Source organism: Engystomops pustulosus, chromosome 9 (genome assembly GCF_040894005.1).
Source record: "Engystomops pustulosus chromosome 9, aEngPut4.maternal, whole genome shotgun sequence".
Lineage (NCBI taxonomy): Eukaryota > Metazoa > Chordata > Amphibia > Anura > Leptodactylidae > Engystomops > Engystomops pustulosus.
Genome location: NC_092419.1, coordinates 58,418,864 through 58,440,753, shown reverse-complemented (window position 1 = coordinate 58,440,753; position 21,890 = coordinate 58,418,864). Strand labels below are relative to the sequence as shown.

The 21,890-nt window shown below is 45.2% G+C and overlaps 1 protein-coding gene across 3 annotated transcripts in view; it reads right to left on the bottom strand.

Annotated features, from left to right (window-relative positions):
* ARL13A (ARF like GTPase 13A) overlaps positions 1–21,890 on the bottom strand; it is a 213,787-nt gene that overhangs the window by 110,489 nt on the left and 81,408 nt on the right. For all 3 annotated transcript variants that reach the window (XM_072123469.1, XM_072123471.1, XM_072123470.1), the window contains 2 exons: positions 14,659–14,764; positions 12,504–12,688 (listed from right to left, as the gene is read on the bottom strand). In XM_072123469.1, coding sequence (XP_071979570.1) covers positions 12,504–12,688; positions 14,659–14,764 — 291 coding nt within the window. The remainder of the gene's footprint in view (positions 1–12,503; positions 12,689–14,658; positions 14,765–21,890) is intronic.

Below are 21,890 nucleotides of genomic sequence, written 5' to 3'. Positions count from 1 at the left end.
ATAGATACAGTGGGAGCTCCACGGGGGGGTCCCAGATGAGTTCAAAGCCCACAATCAGATGTGGGCAGGTCTAGAGTCCATTATTCCCCAGATAGCTATGAGTAAAATATTGATTGGGTTAACAGTTTTTATTGTAATCAATAGAGATTTGTGAATTATATCCGAGATGCTTTCCAGAACCGCATTGCTTTGGATATGACATTTGCTGAGAAGGGAGTCTGTAAGATGGTGGGAGCGGCTTCTTGCATGTAGATCCCAGATGACATCGCCCCCTATGGATCCATTACCCATGCTCTTGAAAAGATTGAAGGACTGTCCAGGGAACGCAAGAGAAACTCAGGAGCGGACGCTATATCCTTCACTTTGTGGTTGAGGATTGGAAGGGTTTCCTTTAAGTGGGGGTGATATTGGGGATTGTGATTTTGCTCTTGTCATTTATTGCATGTTATGTGATCCCCCTCATTAAGTCCACCAAGTATCATGGGTATCAGTAGTTAGGCAAGCCAAAGACTGCTTACTCAAGTTACCTAAATTTGCATAATGAAGATATCCCTCTGAGATCAATCACCCCTGAAACATATCAAACAGCCCCCCGGAGTAGGGAAAGGTAGAGTTGAGATTTGATTCCCCTATGTGAATGTCCACTAAATGGTAGCACACCCAACAGGGGTATGCTGTCACGAAGCACATATGGGCAGACCTGTAGGTCCTTCTAGACTAAAAGTAGCTGAGAGAAATTCCAGGATTGAGGGGGGACTGTTAAGGTAAACCTAGCTGATAGATCAAATCCTGTAATTTCTACTTGCTTATTTTCCTAAAATATACTGTGATAGAAACAATGAACTCAAGATGGCGACGAGATCTTAGACGGTACCTCAAAGTTTTGAGGCAAATGAATGTGGATGTGATGTCAATGTGCGACAGCAGGGAAGTTCTCCAATCAAGAGACTACATGACCTGGGAACCCTGATTTGTTATGATTTATATGCCCCTCCTTTTTCTACTTTTTTCCTATTATTCTATATAGACTTGTGAAATCAAATAAACCTGCATAGTGCTGATTTTTGCCAAGGGAGATAGCATTAGCGAGACTTGCATCAGCAGTTGTCTGAGTCATTTTCTTGCGACCGTGCACAAATGCATTTAACACTGATTTGAAACACAACAATTGACACGCTATAAAGAGGATATATAAAATCCTAACCTAATACATTTGCAATGCTAAATTACCGGATCAATATACAAAATTATTATGTCCCACTTGCATGGCAGAAGTACACTCACCGGCCACTTTATTAGGTACACCTGTCCAACTGCTCGTTAACACATGGAGGCAACTCAGTGCATTTAGGCATGTAGACATGGTCAAGACAATCTCCTGCAGTTCAAACCGAGCATCAGTATGGGGAATAAAGGTGATTTGAGTGCCTTTGAACATGGCATGGTTGTTGGTGCCAGAAGGGCTGGTCTGAGTATTTCAGAAACTGCTGATCTACTGGGATTTTCACGCACAACCATCTCTAGGGTTTACAGAGAATGGTCCGAAAAAGAAAAAACATCCAGTGAGCGGCAGTTCTGTGGGCGGAAATGCCTTGTTGATGCCAGAGGTCAGAGGAGAATGGGCAGACTGGTTCGAGCTGATAGAAAGGCAACAGTGACTCAAATCGCCACCCGTTACAACCAAGGTAGGCAGAAGAGCATCTCTGAACGCACAGTACGTCGAACTTTGAGGCAGATGGGCTACAGCAGCAGAACACCACACCGGGTGCCACTCCTTTCAGCTAAGAACAGGAAACTGAGGCTACAATGTGCACAAGCTCATCGAAATTGGACAGTAGAAGATTGGAAAAACGTTGCCAGGTCTGATGAGTCTCAATTTCTGCTGCGACATTCGGATGGTAGGGTCAGAATTTGGTGTCAACAACATGAAAGCATGGATCCATCCTGCCTTGTATCAACGGTTCAGGCTGGTGGTGGTGGTGTCATGGTATGGGGAATATTTTCTTGGCACTCTTTGGGCCCCTTGGTACCAATTGAGCATCGTTGCAACGCCATAGCCTACCTGCGTATTGTTGCTGACCATGTCCATCCCTTTATGACCACAATGTACCCAACCTCTGATGGCTACTTTCAGCAGGATAATGCGCCATGTCATAAAGCTGGAATCATCTCAGACTGGTTTCTTGAACATGACAATGAGTTCACTGTACTCAAATGGCCTCCACAGTCACCAGATCTCAACCAATAGAGCATCTTTGGGATGTGGTGGAACGGGAGATTCGCATCATGGATGTGCAGCCGACAAATCTGCAGCAACTGTGTGATGCCATCATGTCAATATGGACCAAAATCTCTGAGGAATGCTTCCAGCACCTTGCTGAATCTATGCCACAAAGAATTGAGGCAGTTCTGAAGGCAAAAGGGGGTCCAACCCATTACTAGCATGGTGTACCTAATAAAGTGGCCGGTGAGTGTAGGTCAGGGGGAGAAACCCACATTATTGGAAGATCCATTAATGTCTGCAATGTCTGCTATTTACCCTGAACCACAGAGAAAGAGGGAGAAACAGTGGCTAATTTCCTCTGAATTTGAACCGGATATTGCATACGGTAACCCTACAGAATTATGGGATAATGAGCCATCATATGATATGCCTGAGGGTATCTCCTGCCCTATATATCTGTTCCCATCAGGAGAATTGCAAAACCTAGTAAAAGCGGTTCGGGACACCCTAAAAATTAGAATTAGAAACTCACCTTAAAGAAAAGACACCCAGGGAAACCTTCCTTCAGTCCCTTCCTCTATTAAAATCAGCCTCAGCTTTTTTGGCAGACGCTTCCTATAAGGTTTTCAGCCAAGGAGGCTGAGCTTTCAAATTCTGTACGTAGATCTCTATGATTGAAACACTGGGGAGGTGACTTTAAGTCAAAGAATAAACTTTGTGGCGTTTGTGTTACTCTTTGGTACAGATCTAAATTCCATCTTAGAGAGAGGCTCAGATAGGAAAAAGGGCTTTCAGAAAACAAGTCGTCAAAAAAGAAACAGTTTTTTTGCCCCTAAAGATAATAAAGACATTCCAAATCCAGAAGTAATAAATGCCACTGGAACTTTCCCAGGGGAGATAGGGGAAGAGGTTTCCTCTTTTCCCAAAAACATAAAGAACACAAAGACTGAGAGCAGACTCAGTCAATTTGTAGCCAGATGGGAGGAGAACACTCCTCAATCCTTAGGTGTTACAATTACTAAAGACCGGTTACAAAATAAAGTTAGCAAAAATTCCCCCACTCAGACTTTTTATATCGTCCCAACCCACACCAAAATTAGGGGATCTCCTATGGACCAACATCCAGGATTTATTGAGGCTGAATGTGATTGTTCCAATCCCATTAAAAGAAAGAGGAGAGGGATATTATTTCCCTTATTTTCTAGTGAAAAAACTCAATGGGTTGTCTCAGTTGATCATAAATCTAAAGAGATTGAACAATTGGATTCTGTACCGCAAGTTCAGGATGGAATCCTTAAAATCAGCAACTTCTCTGATAGGAAGAGGATACTTCATGTGTAACATCGACCTGAAGGATGCGTACTATCACATCCCCATTCACACAGACAGTCAGAGATTCCTCAGGTTTGCAATCAAAAACCCATTAGGATAGATAGTTCACTTTCAGTTTCAGGCCCTGCCTTTTGGGATATTGATAGCTCAAAGAATATTTACCAAGTTAAGGGTAGAGCTAGTAGCTTATCTCAGACAGACATAACAGTAGTTCCTTACCTAGACTACTTAATTCTAGTTGCTAAGTCAAAGACAGAGTTATAAAGGAGTCAGAAATTAGGACTTAGGGGAGCAGTGTTCCTTCTTGCCCATGGAAAAAATGGAGAAGATAAGTCTTCAAATACAATCTTCTCTCAAGGGTCTGCACAATTCACACAGCAATGAGACTATTGGGATCTCTAAGTTCATGTATACAGAGTGTGAGATGGAGTCAAAATCAGACCAGCTACACCTAGACCTCAAAGTAGTGATTCTTCAGAATGTAAAAATAGATCTGACATGGAGGAGAAAAGAGAGAACCTATTCTGGGACCCTAGTCCAATAGTTGTAATGAGAACAGATGCCAGCTTAACAGCATGGAGAGCAGTCCTAAGGAACAAAATTGTTCAGGGGCAATGGGACCAATATACTGTACCAGGAGCAAATCTTCAAACTTGAAAGCTGTCTGGAAAGCAGTAATGCAATTTATTGAGAACTGTCATGTCAGGGTCAATGTCTGACAACAAAACTAGTTGCATATACTGTATACAATAGTTGCATATATACAACATCAGGGGGGTACAAAGTCTCAGGATCTGAACCATCTGTCAAACTAAATATTTTTTGGGGTAGAAAACAATATATTGTCCCTTTTAGCAATATACCTAAAAGGAACAGACAACAGAGCTGACTATCTAAGTCATACAAAGCCAGAATTAGAAAATTTCCTTCAGATAACAGCAAAACGGTAAAGGCCTCAAATAGACCTATTTTCCACCCAGAAGAACAAGAAGGTAAAATGTATTCTTTTTCTGTAAACCCTGTAGATCATTCATTGGGTCTTGATGCACTTATTGCTCCAAAAGGGGTTGTTTCTCTGTGATAAGGCGGTCGAGGTAAGGAAACGGCTGGTCGAGGTAAGGAAAGCTCGCATTCGGGACAGTCAGGAGGTCAGGACGGGCAGCACAGGATCGGAGTCAGAGACTTAGCAATAGGTCAAGGCAGGCGGCAAAGGAGCGAAGTCAAAAGCAGAACCAGGGTTAGAACGGGAATGCACATAAACAGCACACGGCATAAACAAAGCTTTCTCTAGGGCTCTAGGGCACAAAGATCCGGCAGGGATCACAGGAAGAGGCAGGATTAAATAAATTACCTGAAATGGGCAGCGCCAATTAGTGACGCGCTGGCCCTTTAAATCTGCAGAAGTTGGTGTGCGCGCGCCCTAGGAGTTGGGGACGGCCGAGGATGAAGGAGCAGCGACAGCCGGAACTGAAGAAGCCAGGGCAGGAGCCGGGACCCATAAGTTGCGCTTGCGGCGCTCAGGCGAGGGGCGAGAGGCACGGGTGAGCCCGCAACACTGATAAGATGATTGATACCATGGTGGCTAGCAGAAAGCCAGTAACAAATGAAATCTACATAAAAATCTGGAAAAGATTCTGCAGCTGGTGCGGGAGAACAGAACCCCAATCAAAAGAAGACATACATAGCCCAGATTCTGGAATTTTTACATGAAAGTTTTCAAAGGTTTTTTAACCAAATACCTTAAAGAGAACCCGTCAGGTAAATTACCCCCTAAACTAAATGTATTTTCATAAACTGCCATTAGAAAGCAATGCCTCTATCCCTTCATTGTCCCTCTACATGCCTGTAAACTTAAGCAATGAGGTCCTAAAACTGTATGCAAATGACCTTTGAGATGTCCACTGGGTCATTATCATAGTCAAGCTGTCCAGCTTATTCATTAATGGGAGGCACAGCCACACCCCCAGTGATTGACTGACAGCCTGTATCATGATGTTTAATGGTGTAATGGCTCCTCCATGTGCTTCCTGGTGCTGGCACCCCCTGCAGCCTGTGTGTGTGTATAGGAGGGATACAGCAGCTCCAGGATGCAGCCATGTTATAGCAGAAGATGTCAGGTACTTGTGTATCTGATGTCTGTATATCACATATGTGTATTGGGAGGGACAGCATGTCAGCAGACAAAGCACAGAACATACCAATGCTTTACTACATACATTACACACAGACATGAGCAGAGGGAGGAGAGGGGAGGGGGAACAGGGGTGACATCACTGCCTCTGGCTATGTGACCAGCCTCATTTACATAATAAAGAAAAGATGATTTTATAATGATTAATGTATAAATTGACTAGAAGGAAGGAATCCTTGTGTGCTGCTCCAACAGGTAATGGAGACAAAAATAGTGACAGAGAACTGATGACAGGTGTCAACCAAAAAACAAGAGGCGTTGTCAGCTCACCTGAGATGCAGTTAACTGATAGGGTGGGTTGCTCGAGAACGGGTTTCACCAGCATACAAACAAGAACACCCGGCTCAAGAGTAGACTTCACTCCAAATTTAAAAAGATGCAAATTTTCTTTAATTTAGTCTTCAAAAATACAAAGAGTGAAAAAGAGTCACAGTGAACGCCAACGGCTCCTGAAGATTTAAAGGGCCAGCGCACTGTTGATTGGTGCTGGCCGTTCCCAGATTCCCTTATAACTCAGCCTGCCCTGTGCAAGTATTCTTAATTCCAGTTGTGATCCTGGTCCTGTTGTTGACTTCGATCCTGTACTGCTCTTCCTGACCTTCCGCTACATCCCTGACTCTGATCCTGTACTGCCTGTCTCGACCTACTGCCTGTCCCCAACCAAGATCTTGCCTTACGACTTTGTAATATACCTTGGCCACCACCGTGGACAAATTTGCGCCTGTGGAGCAACCTGGTGGTACCACGCCGCAGCAAATCCAACCCGCTTTGCGGCGGGCTCTGGTGAAAACCTCATCGCCCCCAGTGGTCCAGTGGGTCCACTACCCCTAGTGCCTGACACTAGTCTTCAGCTGGCACACCACAAGAAGAGAGGTCAGATTTGTGTTGCCAAAAAAGGTAATTCAAGGGAGTTATATTCAGAAACTCAATTTAGGGCTTGTTCAGAAGACTAATTAGATGGATTTTTCTTCATGATCATCAGAATAATAGTGTCTTTTAGAGACCTCCACCTGCCATTGAGAAATAAGGTAGAATCCCTGAAACACGTCCGGCATATTAGTCTGGCGCTAATGACTATAATAGGATTGGTTAGTACGTAACAATTTACAAGTAGATGCTATTATTCTGATGATTAGTAGAAAAATACATCTATTCAGGTCTTCTGGACATGCGATATATTGAGTTTCTGAATATATCTCCTGCATTTACCTTTTTCAGTAACACAAATATGACCTTTGTTTTGTGGTGTGCCAGCTATGCCCAGGTGCGTAAATGCTGATTTTTTTTTACACTTCTGCGGTAAGATAGCTAAACGCTATATTCGAATGCTCAACATCAGTCTGACCTGCCTTCATACAGACTCGGTAGTGTCTGTAAGTTTCCAAACTCATGGTCGGGGACATGCTGGAGGTTGAGCCAGGCAGCACAGAATCAGAGTTGGGGACATAGCGGAAGGTCAGGACAGGCAGCACGGGATCGGAGTCGAGAACAGAATCGAAGTCACAACAGGAAATCACTACAAAAACTGAGGACATAGGAAAAGCTTTCTCAATGGCAACGAGGCATAAAGATCTGGCAGGGAAGACAGGAAGGGGCTGAGAAATTATCAGAAATTGGCAGCCAGCCAGTAACAATTATTAGAACGCTGGCCACCTAAATCTCTGGAAGCAGGAGCTCTAGGAGGCGGGGGCGCGCGTGTCAGAACTCCAGGGCCACCATGGGAGTAAGCATAGTAAGCATAATGGCAGAGGCCCAGGGGCTTGTTTAGGAGCACAGGTGCACCTGCCTGTGCACCTGCGACCCGGCTCCCCCTTTTCTTCGAGTGGAGAAATTTCTGCAGAAGGCCATTGTGCAAGATGTTATTCTCTGTCTCCCAGGATTTCTCCTTTAAACTGAACAAGGAAGAATCGCTTCTCTCCAACTGTCTTCATATCCAGGTCCTCCTTTACCTTGAAGACATTGGTGGAATCAGCCTTGGGAGCAGGAGGAGACCTGCGCTTCTTGTATGCCTGGGTTTTGGTGCGGGCGGACAACCGGAGTGAAGATTGAAATGTTTGTTCGCAGAAGGATTTGAAATCTCAGACCAATTCCTCCACAACAGGAACATCAGAGCTCTCAGCAAGAGGGAGAGGAGGACAAGGATAAAGTCCATACACAATATAAAATAGAGCGGATCCGGTAGATCCAGAGTCCAGGGAGTTGTAAAAGAATTCCGCCCATGGCAGCAGGGTGAACCAGTCGTCCTGTCAGGCGGAGACAAAATGGCAGATAGCAGCCCAGGGTCTGATTAACCCTATCACCTTGTCCATTGGACTGCGGATGGTACGAAGATGAGAAGTTCAGCTTCACTTGTAGTTGGCTGTACAGAGATTGGCAGAAACGGGAAACAAACTGGACCCCCACGGTCCGAGACAATGTGCAAGGGAAGTCCATGAATCCGGAAGATGTGCAGGAAGAACAGTCTGGCAAGGCGAGGAGCCGATGGCAGACCTGGCAGGGAAACAAAGTGGCATCTTGGAGAATCAGTCGGTTACCACCCAGATGTCAGTATTACCCGAGGAAGATCAGTGATAATGTCTATTGCCACGTGAGTCCACGGGCAGCTGTATATCAGTAATGGCAGAAGAAGACCAGCAGGTTTAAGATGAGATGGATTGTCTCGAGGGCAGAAAATGCAGGAGCCCACAAAATCCCATACATCCTTGTCCAGATCTGGCCACCAGTAGAACCGGGAAATGAGGACGATAGAGCTTTGTACCCCAGGGTACCCAGCCACACAAGAGCAATGTCCTCAAGCCAGTATTCTTTTCTGAAGGGCAGGTCGGTCATGCATCTTGCCAGGAGGAAGTTGCCAAAGGTCCACTGGAGCAGCACAAACCATCTGTTCAGGAGGAACGATATATCTAGCATCTTCCCCAACAGCATCCAAGGCACAAGAGAGAGCATCAGCCTAAACATTCTTCTCTGCAGGAGGGAAATGTATCAGAATGTTAAAACGGGAGAAGAAGAGAGACCAATGAGCCCAACTAGGATTGAGATGCTGGGCAGTCTGGAGGAACAGGAGGTTTTTGTTATCAGTATAGAGATTGACTGGATGGCAGGCATCCTCCAGAAGATAATGCCATTCTTACAAAGCAAGTTTAATAGCCAGAAGCTCCTGGTCACCAATAGAGTAGTTCCTTTATTTGGCTGAAAGGGTCTTGCAGAAAAATCCACTGTGAGAGTTCGGCCATTGGGCCCCTTCTGGGTGAGAACGGCTCCTGCACCAATGAAGGCATCAACCTCTAGCAGGAACGGTTTCTCGGTATCAGGCTGGGTGAGAAGGGGAGCAGATGAAAAAGCAGACTTCAGCTTACTGAAAGCTTCTTCAGCCGCTGGAAGCCAGAGCTTTGGATTGGTCTTCTTCTTGGTCACCACCACAATGGGAGAGAATGGGAGAGAAATGTGGAATAAACTGTCGGTAGTGTTTGGCAAAGCCCAGGAATCTCTGTATAGCTCGAAGTCCCACTGGACACAGCCATGGCCAAAAGTTTTGAGAATGACACAAATATTATATTTTCACATGATCTGTAGCCCTCTGGTTTTTGTGTGTGTTTGTCAGATGTTTTTATCACATACAGAAATTCAAGTGCAATCATAGTATGAGTAACAAAAGCTTTTATTGACAGTTAGAATGAGTTAATGCAGCAAGTCAATATTTTCAGTGTTGACTCTTCTTCTTCAGCACCTCTGCCATTCTCCCTGGCATGCTCTCAACAACTTTTGGACCAAATCCTGACTGATAGCAGTCCATTGTTGCACAATCAATGTGTAATGTCCGTGCCTATGTCGCACTATCCGTAGTTGGCGGAATAGTGGCGTTTATTTGTGTGTGAACTGTGGCCTACTGCTTGTGTTTGAATTAACTAAGCCACACCCTGCTCCTTGCATTTTAGTCCTGCCCAGCAAGGGTTGCTAGCCTAATGGACAGCTCGCCAGTGTACTCGGGGCGTGTCTGGGATCGGCCTTTAATACCTGCCCATTCCCATCATACCTTGCTGGTTATTTTGAGTCTTGTCTTCACTGTGTTTCTAGTTCAGTTTTTCCTGTTCCCGTTTGTCTGCCTGTATCTGTACCTGACCTGTATATAACCTGTTTGATCTTGACCTGACCTGTGTATATCCTGCCTGTACCTGTATCTGGATCTGACCTGTGATTGTCTGCCTGAAGAGCTGTCTATATCTGTTGTTTTGTCCCTGTCTCAGTCCTGTGTTTGTATTCTGTGCACCAGTGTGAACACTGGTCTATTCTTGTATTCCGGTTACCTGTTCAGTCATGTGTTGGTTTCTTTGCGCCAGTGTGAACACTGGTATATACCTGTATTTCCGTTTCCTGTCCGCTCCACCATTCAGCAGTAAGTTTCCCCTGTCTATTATAGGGTCGCTCAGGGACCGTCAGTTAGGTTCCTGATAGTGGGTTCGCCGTTATCAGGGCAGTCTATCTGCTTTAGAACCTCGGTCTGTGGGATCACTATAGCACCAATGCAGCAGGCCCACTGTCTTGGGGTTGTGCTGGACTCTGACCTCTCCTTTACACCATATATTCAATCTCTTACTCGCTCTTGCCGGATGCATCTCAGAAACATCTCCAGAATCCGGACATTTCTGACATTTGAAAAATCTAAAATGCTACTTGTTGCACTTATTCACTAGACTACTATAACTTCCTACTAATCGGTCTTCCACTCGCTAAACTCTCTCCTCTTCAATCTATTCTTAATTCAGCTGCCAGGATCGTCTTTCAGGCCAAACGCTACACGGATGCCTCCAGTTTGGCTGCACTGGCTGCCTGTCTCCTTCCGTATTCACTTTAAAATAATAACCCTCATCCACAAAGCTCTGAATAATGCTGCACCTCCCTATCTCTCTTCTCTCATCTCAGTCTATCACCCTTCCCATGCTCTTCGATCTGCCAGTGACATTAGATTAATCTCTACCTGAATTCGAACCTCATGCACGTCTCCAGGACTTCTCCCGAGTTGCTTTAATTCTCTGGAATGCCCTTCCCCAGACTCTCAGACTAATACCCACCCTCCAAAGCTTCAAACGTGCTCTTAAAAACCATCTCTTTAGGCAAGCCTATCACACTCGCTAACTGCATGAAATGTCAACTCTCTCTTTACTAATCAATCCTATGTCCTCCTCCCGCAAACAGCAGATATTTACCAAGCTCCAAGCTCCGTCTTTTTCACCTAGGACCCTGTAAATAAGATGGCGGCTGAGTTCGCCACCACTTACCTAGTCTGACAGCTAGCGCCAAGCCTGGTTATGGTTACGCGGTTGCTGGACAGGTACTGACACAATGTTTGCATTGTGTCACAATTGGTTTTTTGTTTGTCAACCCGTTTTTTCTGGAGAGAAGTGGCTTCTATGCTGCCCTCCTTGACACCAGGCCTTGCTCCAAGAGTCTCCGCCTCACAGTGCGTGCAAATGTATAATAATGATTTTGTTTTATTATATGGGTTATTATGGGTATGGCAATACTACATATGTGGGGTTAGTATGGTGAATTTCGCTTTTTTATTGTATATGTAAGGCCCCTTCCACACTTGTGTTGCAGATCACTTCAGAGTTTGATCAGGGTGCGATCAGGGTTTGGTCAGTGAAAAACGCACATTTTGCATCAGAGTGCAATCAGTTTTCAGTCAGAGTTTGTTCAGTGTCTCAGTTTTTCACACGCATTTTCAATGCAATTTCAATGCGTTTTTCACGCGCAGAAAATGCGGGTGAAATGGACTCAGGACTGAGGTCTATCTTTTCTATGGCAATTGATGCGTGAAAAACACATTGCAATGCGTTTTTGATGCATCTCCATAGACTTGTATGGTGCGTTTTTCACGCACGTGACTTGCAAAAGTAGAGCACATCGAGATTTAAACGCTCGTTAAAAAAAACGTGCGTGTGTGCGGGAAAAAAAAAATGCAAGTCTGAAAAGACCCATTGGTTACAATGGGTCAGAGTGCAATGCAAGTTCTGCGCGTCAAAAGCACACGCAGAAAACGCGCATGAAAAACGCCAGTGTGAAAGGGGCCTAAGTGTAATGGGGCATTTGGGACTTTTTGATTATTTTATTAAATAAAATGTATTATTTATTAATTTATTTTTTATTAAAAACCTTTTTTTTTCCACTTTTATTGTAACAGGACCTTACAGGCATTTATTATGGACAGCCCTGGGGTCTTGGCTCCCACAATTACTGCTGAGAACCTTCATTCCCGATGCTCAGCTGCATTGCAGAGGTGAATTGGCAATGGCTCTGTAGCGTAAAGCGCTAATAGCTGGACTTCACAACGCAGTGTGGAGCACTAACAGGTTAAATGTTGAATTTATTTAAAGGAAATCTACAATCAAAACCAAGCACGATAAACCAGAGACACTTATCCATAGATACAGGTGACTAACATAAACTTCTTATATTTGTTATCCATGGCTTCCTTCCTTCCAACAGGGGGGGCGGGGCAAAGAAAGTAACCCATATGGGTCATTTGCATCATTTTTAAAGCCGATTTTAAAAGAAAGGAAGCAATGGGTAAATATGGAAATTATAAGAAAATTACTATTACTCCCTGTGCCTGGCTTTATTCCCTGGTTAATCACGTTTGATTTTGATGAGAGATTTCCTTCAATTGACTACAAGACATAGAAGAAATATCCAGAAGTCACAATATGATTATTTATACAGGATTGTTTGGCATATTAAATTATTTCATTATGTTACCTGTGATTTGGTGGCCTCACAGATGTTTTGTTATTAATATTTTCTTTAAGCTCTGTACTGTCTTGCAATATCCGAGCACTGAGTGTCAAATAGTTGATGGCCACTGATCGCAAGACCCAACGGAGACCTTTCACGATCGCCCAGTCATGATTAGAATGATAGACTGCGCCTGCTGAACATGGTTCCTAAATAATTAAGACATGGACAAATATTGTTAGACGTCTTTTAGATTCATAACATGGAATAATATGTTTTCTAAATATATTTTAGTATATCCAACTTTATTAGAAAGATGAAATCTGATTAAAGGGGATCTACCACCAGGATGAAGGACTGTATGCAAATGAGCGGTAGATGTGTGTATATATGTGCACTTATTTTTAAATGTTTCCCTGATCTAGCTTTGTGTGTATGTATTTATGTACTTTTATGTATACCTATAGATATGAGCTTGTGTATTTAACCCCTTAAGGACGGAGGGTTTTCCGGCTCATTTCTCGCTCTCCAACTTCAAAAATCCATAACTTTTTCATTTTTACGTGTACAGACCTGTGTGAGGGCTTATTTTGTGCGTAACAAATTTTACTTTCCCGTAATGTTATTTATTTTAACATGCCGTGTACTGCGAAGCTGAAAAAAAATTCCAAATGTGGAAAAATTGAAAAAAAACCGCGTTCATGTGGGCTCAGTTTTTACGACTTTCACTCTTCGCTCCAAATAACACGCCTACTTTATTCTTTGGTTCGGTGCGATCGCGGTGATACCAAATTTATATAGGTTTTATTGTGTTTTACTACATTTTCAAAAATTAAACGAATGTGTACAAAAAAGAAAAAAAATTTTTTGCCATCTTCTGACGCTAATAACTTTTTCATACTTTGGCGCACGGAAATGTGTGAGGGGTCATTTTTTGCGAAATGAGGCAACGTTTTCATTGCTACCATTTTGAGGTCTGTGCGACATTTTGATCATTTTTTATTTCATTTTTTATGTTATGTAAAAAGGTGTAAAAGTCGTATTTCGGACATTTGGGCGCCATTTCCCGCCTCGGAGGTCACCACCGGCCGTAACCGTTTTTATATTTTGATAGATCGGGCATTTTGGGACGCGGCGATACCTAATATGTCTGTGATTTTTACTGTTTGTTATGTTTTATATCCGTTCTAGGGAAAGGGGGGTGATTTGAACTTTTAATATTTTATTAATTTTTTTTATTTTTTAAACTTTTTTTTTTCTTTTTTTTTTCACTATTTTTTAGACCATCTAGGGTACAATAACCCTAGATGATCAGATCGCTCCTACCATATACTGCAATACTACAGTATTGCAATATATGGCGTTTTTGCAGGTCTTACATTACAATGAGCCACTGGCTCATTGTAACGAACCTGCATAAACCATGTAGCCTCGTGTCAAGAGAAGACCCGAGGCTACCATGGTAACCGATCGCCGCCCCCCGATGACGTTCGGGGGCGTGGCGATTAAAAAAAAGATGGCGGCGCCCGCGCGCCGCCGTCTTTTAAACGCCGCCCGCGACTTTGCGGGCGGCGTTTAGAGGGTTAATAGCTTGCACCGATCGCGGTTATTAGCGGTGGGGGTTTTGTGCAAAATGCAAAAACCCCCACCTCTGTATGAAGAGGACTCAGCCCGTAACGGCGCAGAGCGTTAAGGGGTTAAAGCTTTCTAAATAACTTTTATACATAAGGTTATATGACAAATCAAGGCTAACTTCAGATAACCATTTTTTACTTTCAGTGTTCTTCGCTATTATTAAAAGACCTATTAACAGATTTTTACCCCTCACACCAGTGATACCTAAGGCTTAAGGGTTAAAAGTATTCCCCATATCACCTAAAATTATCTGCCACTAAGGTACTGTACCTTAATTACAGACATTGCTATGAAAATGAGTAGACATGAGTTAGCTTCTGAAGGAAAGAGTCAAGCCAGCGTTTCCATCACTTTGGAAAAAAAAAAGTCCTTAAGATAAGACTAACATCTCTAGTATTTTAAGTGACTGCATATTAAGGTTTTTCATCCTGTGCAGATCTTAAATTGTAGATTAACAATCATGTATTCCCCTGTCCATTTCTTCTAACTCTATTGTTTAAGGCACAACTTATTCTGTACATGCATTTAATAGGGTACAACTTACTATTCTGCAAAGGGTCTTGTTTTCATTCACCAGTTTTTCTAATGAAAGCAACTCAATAATCTCACTAGGCAGAAGTGCAGATGCACGGTCCTGTTTATTTGCCAATCTGAAAAAGAATAACCATCTAACATGAGTATAGACAATCAAAATGTTTCATAAAAAGAGGAATTGCTTGACTTTTAGAGACGTCACCTCCCCCTCTACTATTCACTATTCTATTGATGCAGTGTTTTGCGACATTTATATATGCACGCAGAAATGTCCTTGGGAACAGCAACAACTTCGACAATTCTATAACCCCTGTGGGGAATTGCTCTGGCAGACACTAGGAAGCAGTGCCGGTAGCAGGGACACACCCAGCTTATAGTCTACATTAAGTGTTTTATTCACACTCATCAAGCAAACAACTTAAATTCAGCTTTAGTACTGCCTAATACAATAATAGATCCCCGTTAGAGATGAGCGAACATACTCGTCCGAGCTTGATGCTCGTTCGAGCATTAGCGTACTCGAAACTGCTCGTTGCTCGGACGAGTATTTCGCCAGCTCGAGAAAATGGCATCTCCCGCCGTTTTGCTTTTTGGTGGCCAGAAACAGAGCCAATCACAAGCCAGGAGACTCTGCACTCCACCCAGCATGACGTGGTACCCTTACACGTCGATAGCAGTGGTTGGCTGGCCAGATCAGGTGACCCTCGAATAGACTAGCCCCTGCCCGCGCTGCTCGGATCATTCTCTGTCTGGATGCCGCTAGGGAGAGAGCTGCTGCTGGTCAGGGAAAGCGTTAGGCTGTTCTATTAGAATAGTGTTAGGCAGGAGTGATTCTACAAGAACCCAACAGCCCTTCTTAGGGCTACAATAACGTTTTATTTTACTTTTTTTTGTTTGCTTGTGGCTGGGCTTGCTGGCATTAGTAGTGCAGCTAGTACCATATTGTGAGGAATTTGCAGGGAGACTTGCTACCGTTGTGTTTAGCTCTTAGTGACACACATATCCACCTTAAACACCGAAGTGGGACAATTTATTAGGGGTTTGATTAGAATTAGGCAGAGTCTGCTGATTTATTTTTTTTTACCTCTATTTCTTTTTATAGCTCAAAGTCATATTGCAAAGCAGTGTGCTTTCACTGTAGGCTAGAAAATAGCCATAGGAGAACCCACACGGTTTACTTAGGCCTACAATAGCGTTATATTTTCCTTTCTTTTGTTTGCTTGTGGCTGGGCTTGCTGGCATTAGTAGTGCAGCTAGTACCATATTGTGAGTAATTTGCAGGGAGACTTGCGACCGTTGTGTTTAGCTCTTAGTGACACGCATATCCACGTCAAACACCGAAGTGGGACAATTTATTAGGGGTTTGATTAGAATTAGGCAGAGTCTGCTGATTTATTTTTTTTTACCTCTATTTCTTTTTATAGCTCAAAGTCATATTGCAAAGCAGTGTGCTTTCACTGTAGGCTAGAAAATAGCCATAGGAGAACCCCAACGGCTTACTTAGGCCTACAATAGCGTTATATTTTCCTTTCTTTTGTTTGCTTGTGGCTGGGCTTGCTGGCATTAGTAGTGCAGCTAGTACCATATTGTGAGGAATTTGCAGGGAGACTTGCTACCGTTGTGTTTAGCTCTTAGTGACACGCATATCCACCTTAAACACCGAAGTGGGACAATTTATTAGGGGTTTGATTAGAATTAGGCAGAGTCTGCTGATTTATTTTTTTTTACCTTTATTTCTTTTTATAGCTCAAAGTCATCAGGCACAGCACAAAATCCAGTTGTGTGCTGTCAGTGTAGGTTAGAAACTAGCCATAGCAATAGGATAGCATCGTTTTGTTAAAAAAAAAAAAAAAAAAAACACACAAAAAATTTTTTTTTAAAGTTTACACTTTAATTTGGAAAATGTTTAACCCGAGGGCTAGGGGTAGAGGACGAGGGCGTGGACGTGGGCGTCCAACTACTGCAGGGGTCAGAGGCCGTGGTCCTGGGCGGGGTGAGACACCACCTGCTGATGAGGGAGCAGGGGAACGACGCAGAGCTACACTCCCTAGGTTCATCATGTCTCAAGTTACTTGGACTCGTGGTAGAGCACTGCTGAGGCCAGAACAGTGCGAAGAGGTGATGTCGTGGATTGCGGACAATGCTTCTAGCCATTTGTCCACCAGTCAGTCTTCCACGCAGTCCACCCATGTCACCGAAATCAGCACTCCTCCAGCTCCTCCACCTCAGCCTCCTTCCCCCCAGTCTGCCCCCTCCCAGCAAAATTTGGCATTTGAACCGGCATACTCTGAGGAACTGTTTTCTGGACCCTTTCCACAGTCACAAACCACTTGTCCGGTTGCTGCTGAGCAATTTTCCGATGCCCAGGTTTTCCACCGGTCGCAGTCTGTGGGTGATGATGACATTATTGACGTAGTGGAAGAAGTGTGTAAAGAGGTGTCGGACGATGAGGAGACACGGTTGTCAGACAGTGGTGAAGTTGTTGTCAGGGCAGGAAGTCCGAGGGGAGAGCAGACTGAGGGATCAGAGGATGATGAGGTGACAGACCCAAGCTGGGTTGATAGGCCGAGTGAACACAGTGCTTCTGAGACGGAGGTGAGTCCTATAGCAGAACAGGTTGGAAGAGGCAGTGGTGGGGCCAGACGGAGAGGCAGGGCCAGAGCTGGTGCATCAGCGCCAAATGTTGCCCGTAGTCAAGCTCCCGTGGCGAGGGCTAGATTTTCAGAAGTCTGGAGGTTCTTTAAAGAAACACCGGATGACCGACGGACTGTGGTGTGCAACCTTTGCCAAACCAGGATCAGCAGGGGTTCCACCACTACTAGCTTAACTACCACCAGTATGCGCAGGCATATGAATGCTAAACACCCCACTCAATGGCACCAAGCCCGTTCACCTCCGGCCGGGTACACCACTGCTCCTTCCCCTGTGTCATCTGCTAGTCAGCCCCCTGCCCAGGACCACGGCCCAAACACCTCCCGTGCGAAAACCCCATCTTCGCCTCCACGATCCTCCACAGCATCCACCAGCGTTCAGCTCTCCATACCCCAGATGCTGGAGCGCAAAAGGAAGTATAGCGCAACCCACCCACACACCCAAGCCCTCAACGTCCACATCTCCAAGTTGCTTAGCCTGGAGATGCTGCCCTATAGGCTGGTAGAGACCGAGGCCTTTCGAAACCTCATGGCGGCGGCCGCCCCTCGGTATTCGGTTCCCAGCCGCCACTACTTTTCCCGATGTGCTGTCCCAGCCCTGCACAAGCACGTGTCAGAGAACATCATCCGTGCCCTGACCAACGCCGTTTCTGACAAGGTCCACCTGACCACGGACACGTGGACGAGTGCTGCTGGGCAGGGCCACTATATATCGCTGACGGCACATTGGGTTAACTTGGTGGAGGCTGGGACCGAGTCTGACCCTGGGGCTGGTCATATACTGCCGACGCTGAGGATTGCGGGGCCTACCTCGGTCCAGGTCTCAAAGGCCTACTATGCCTCCTCCTCCTCCCACCCCTCCTCCACCTCCTCCTCCGAATTACCATCCGTGGGCATGGCGCCATCAGTCGGTAGCTCTAGGCACAGCAGCAGCTAAGCGACAGCAGGCGGTGCTCAAACTGCTGAGCCTAGGCGATAAAAGGCACACCGCCCAAGAGCTATTACAGGGCATCACGGCGCAGACTGATCTGTGGCTGGCACCGCTGAACCTGAAGCCAGGCATGGTTGTGTGTGACAACGGCCGTAACCTGGTGGCGGCTCTGCAACTCGGCAGACTGACACATGTGCCATGCCTGGCCCATGTGTTAAATCTCATAGTTCAGCGTTTCCTCAAGACATACCCCAATCTGTTTGATTTGCTCACGAAGGTGCGCCGCATCTGTGCGCATTTCAGGAAGTCCAGCACAGATGCTGCCACTCTCAGGGCAGCGCCGCCTCCAACTGCCCGCTCACCGACTGTTGTGCGACGTGCCCATGAGGTGGAATTCAACATTAACCATGTTATCCAGAGTTTACCAGCAGCACAGAGCGATTGTAGACTGCAAGATGTCAACTTCCACCAGAACTGGTAGTCAGGTCAGTCAGCTTCCTCAAGTCTACAATAAGGAGTGGACGTGGATGTCTGATATCTGTCAGGTGCTGAGTAACTTTGAGGAGTCAACACAGATGGTCAGTGGCGATGCCGCCATCATCAGCCTCACCATCCCGCTGCTTGGCCTGTTGAAAAACTCTCTGGTCAGCATGAAGTCGGAAGCTTTGCGCTCGTCACAAGAGACGGGGGAAGAAGATTCCCTTGTTGATAGCCAAAGCACCCTTAGGTCTGTTTCTCAGCGCATATCGGAGGAGGTGGATGAGGATGAGGAGGAAGAGGAGGAGAATGTTGGCGAGACAGAAGAGGGGACCATTGTTCAGTCCTTCACTGTTCAGCGTGTATGGGCAGAAGAAGAGGAGTTGGAGGAGTTGGAGGAGGAGGAAATGGGCAGTCAGGCCAGTGAGGGGAGTGAATTCTTGCGCATATGGCAGATTTCATGCTAGGCTGCCTATCCCGTGACCCTCGCGTTCAAAGAATTTATTCCAGCACCGATTACTGGGTATTCACTCTCCTGGACCCACGGTACAAGCAAAATCTTTCCACTCTCATCCCTGGAGAGGAAAGGAGTGTGAGAATGCATGAATACCAGCAGGCCCTGGTGCACAAGCTGAAACGGTATTTCCCTTCTGACAGCGCTAGCGGCAGAGGGCGTATTTCTGCGGGACAAGTAGCGAGGGAGAGTAGGCGAGCAGGCAGCTTTTCCAGCACTGGCAGGGGTACGCTTTACAAGGCCTTTGCCAGTTTTATGTCACCCCAGCAAGACACTGTCACCTGTCCCCAGTCTCAGCAGAGTAGGGCTGTTCTTTACAGAAAGATGGTGAGGGAGTACGTAGCTGACCATACCATCATCCTAAATGATCACACAGCTCCCTACAACTACTGGGTTTCAAAGCTGGACATGTGGCACGAACTGGCGCTGTACGCCTTGGAGGTTCTTGCCTGCCCTGCCGCTAGCGTGTTGTCCGAGCGGGTTTTCAGTGCAGCTGGTGGCATCATCACCGATAAGCGTACATGCCTGTCGACTGACAGGCTGACGCTTATCAAGATGAATAAAGCCTGGATTTCTCCGGATTTTCATTCTCCACCAGGTGAAAGAAGCTCAACCTGAATAATGTATGCACTCCTCCTCCTCATTGTCCTCCTTCTCCTCCTCTTTGTACACTAAAGCATAGGAAACTGGCTATTTTTTGCCAGGGCCAACTGGCTCTAGCTATAGTACTCTATGTATTTAATTTTTCTGGAGGACCACCTACCTGCTCCTCTGGTTTGAAAACTTTTTTGGACTGCCACATACAGGCACTCAATTTATTTAATTTTTCTGGAGGACCACCTACCTGCTCCTCTGGTTTGAAAACTTTTTTGGACTGCCACATACAGGCACTCAATTTATTTAATTTTTCTGGAGGACCACCTACCTGCTCCTCTGGTTTGAAAACTTTTTTGGACTGCCACATACAGGCACTATCCAAATTAAATTGTCTCCATAGCAGCCTCCACATGTTGTGTTTTAAGCTGGCTCCACACGTTGTCTCCATTGCTACCTCCACACGTCATCGCCATAGCTGCCTCCAAAAGTCGTCCATATAGCTGCCTCCATACATGGTCTCCTTATCAAACGAACTGTGTCAGGCAGAATTTTGGGTTGTTTTCATGGCTTCCACATCAAACTTGTTAACTCTGTCGCCACCCTGCTGTGTAATCCACAAAATATACTGGCAAACTTTTATCATTTACCGATATTATTTCAGCGCTTCTTGCGCATCTGTTTACATTCCCCTCACCCGCCATATCCCAAACTTATAAGAACGCTACTACACTTGATCTTATACAAAAGGTTCTTAGAAGTGCTGTTTGGGAAGTAGCCTAGAGACAGGGGCTTGGATTGGCGAAAGCTCGCCTGGCAGCGGAGCGCCAGCTCCATCTCAAGATCCAACTAACATAGTTTTAACTGCAGCACCTTTAATCTACTACTAGTTCACTGCCTCCATACATGGTCCCCTTATCAAACGAGCTGTGTCAGGCAGAATTTTGGGTTGTTTTCATGGCTTCCACATCAAACTTGTTAACTTTGTCGCCACCCTGCTGTGCAATCCACAAAATATACTGGCAAACTTTTATCATTTACCGATATTATTTCAGCGCTTCTTGCGCATCTGTTTACATTCCCCTCACCCGCCATATCCCAAACTTACAAGAACGCTACTACACTTGATCTTATACAAAAGGTTCTTAGAAGTGCTGTTTGGGAAGTAGCCTAGAGACAGGGGCTTGGATTGGCGAAAGCTCGCCTGGCAGCGGAGCGCCAGCTCCATCTCAAGATCCAACTAACATAGTTTTAACTGCAGCACCTTTAATCTACTACTAGTTCACTGTCTCCATACATGGTCCCCTTATTAAACGAGCTGTGTCAGGCAGAATTTTGGGTTGTTTTCATGGCTTCCACATCAAACTTGTTAACTTTGTCGTCACCCTGCTGTGTAATCCACAAAATATACTGGCAAACTTTTATCATTTACCGATATTATTTCAGCGCTTATTGCGCATCTGTTTATATTCCCCTCACCCGCCATATCCCAAACTTATAAGAACGCTACTACACTTGATCTTATACAAAAGGTTCTTAGAAGTGCTGTTTGGGGAGTAGCCTAGAGACAGGGGCTTGGATTGGCGAAAGCTCGCCTGGCAGCGGAGCGCCAGCTACATCTCAAGATCCAACTAACATAGTTTTAACTGCAGCACCTTTAATCTACTACTAGTTCACTGCCTCCATACATCGTCCCCTTATCAAACGAGCTGTGTCAGGCAGAATTTTCAGGTGTTTCACCAGTTACTCGGCCCATCTGTCGCCGCCATGCTGGAGACCTGAAGTTGCAATCATAGCAGCGCAATATGGATGCCCCATACTGTCGCTCTTAATCATGGAACCATTTCCGTAAAAACAATTAAAAATAGAACCACTATGCTATTCCATTATTCCTAGGTGAAATATTCGACCCGGCCTGTTTTGAAAATTATAATTTTTTCAAAGTAAACGCTTCTGGCCCCCAGGCCCATTTTGGGTGGGGAGGAGCGGAGAGACAGGGGCTTGGACAGGCGAAATCTCGCCTGGCAGTCGACCGCCAGCTCCATCCCAAGATTAGGCAGCCTCAGAGGCATCCA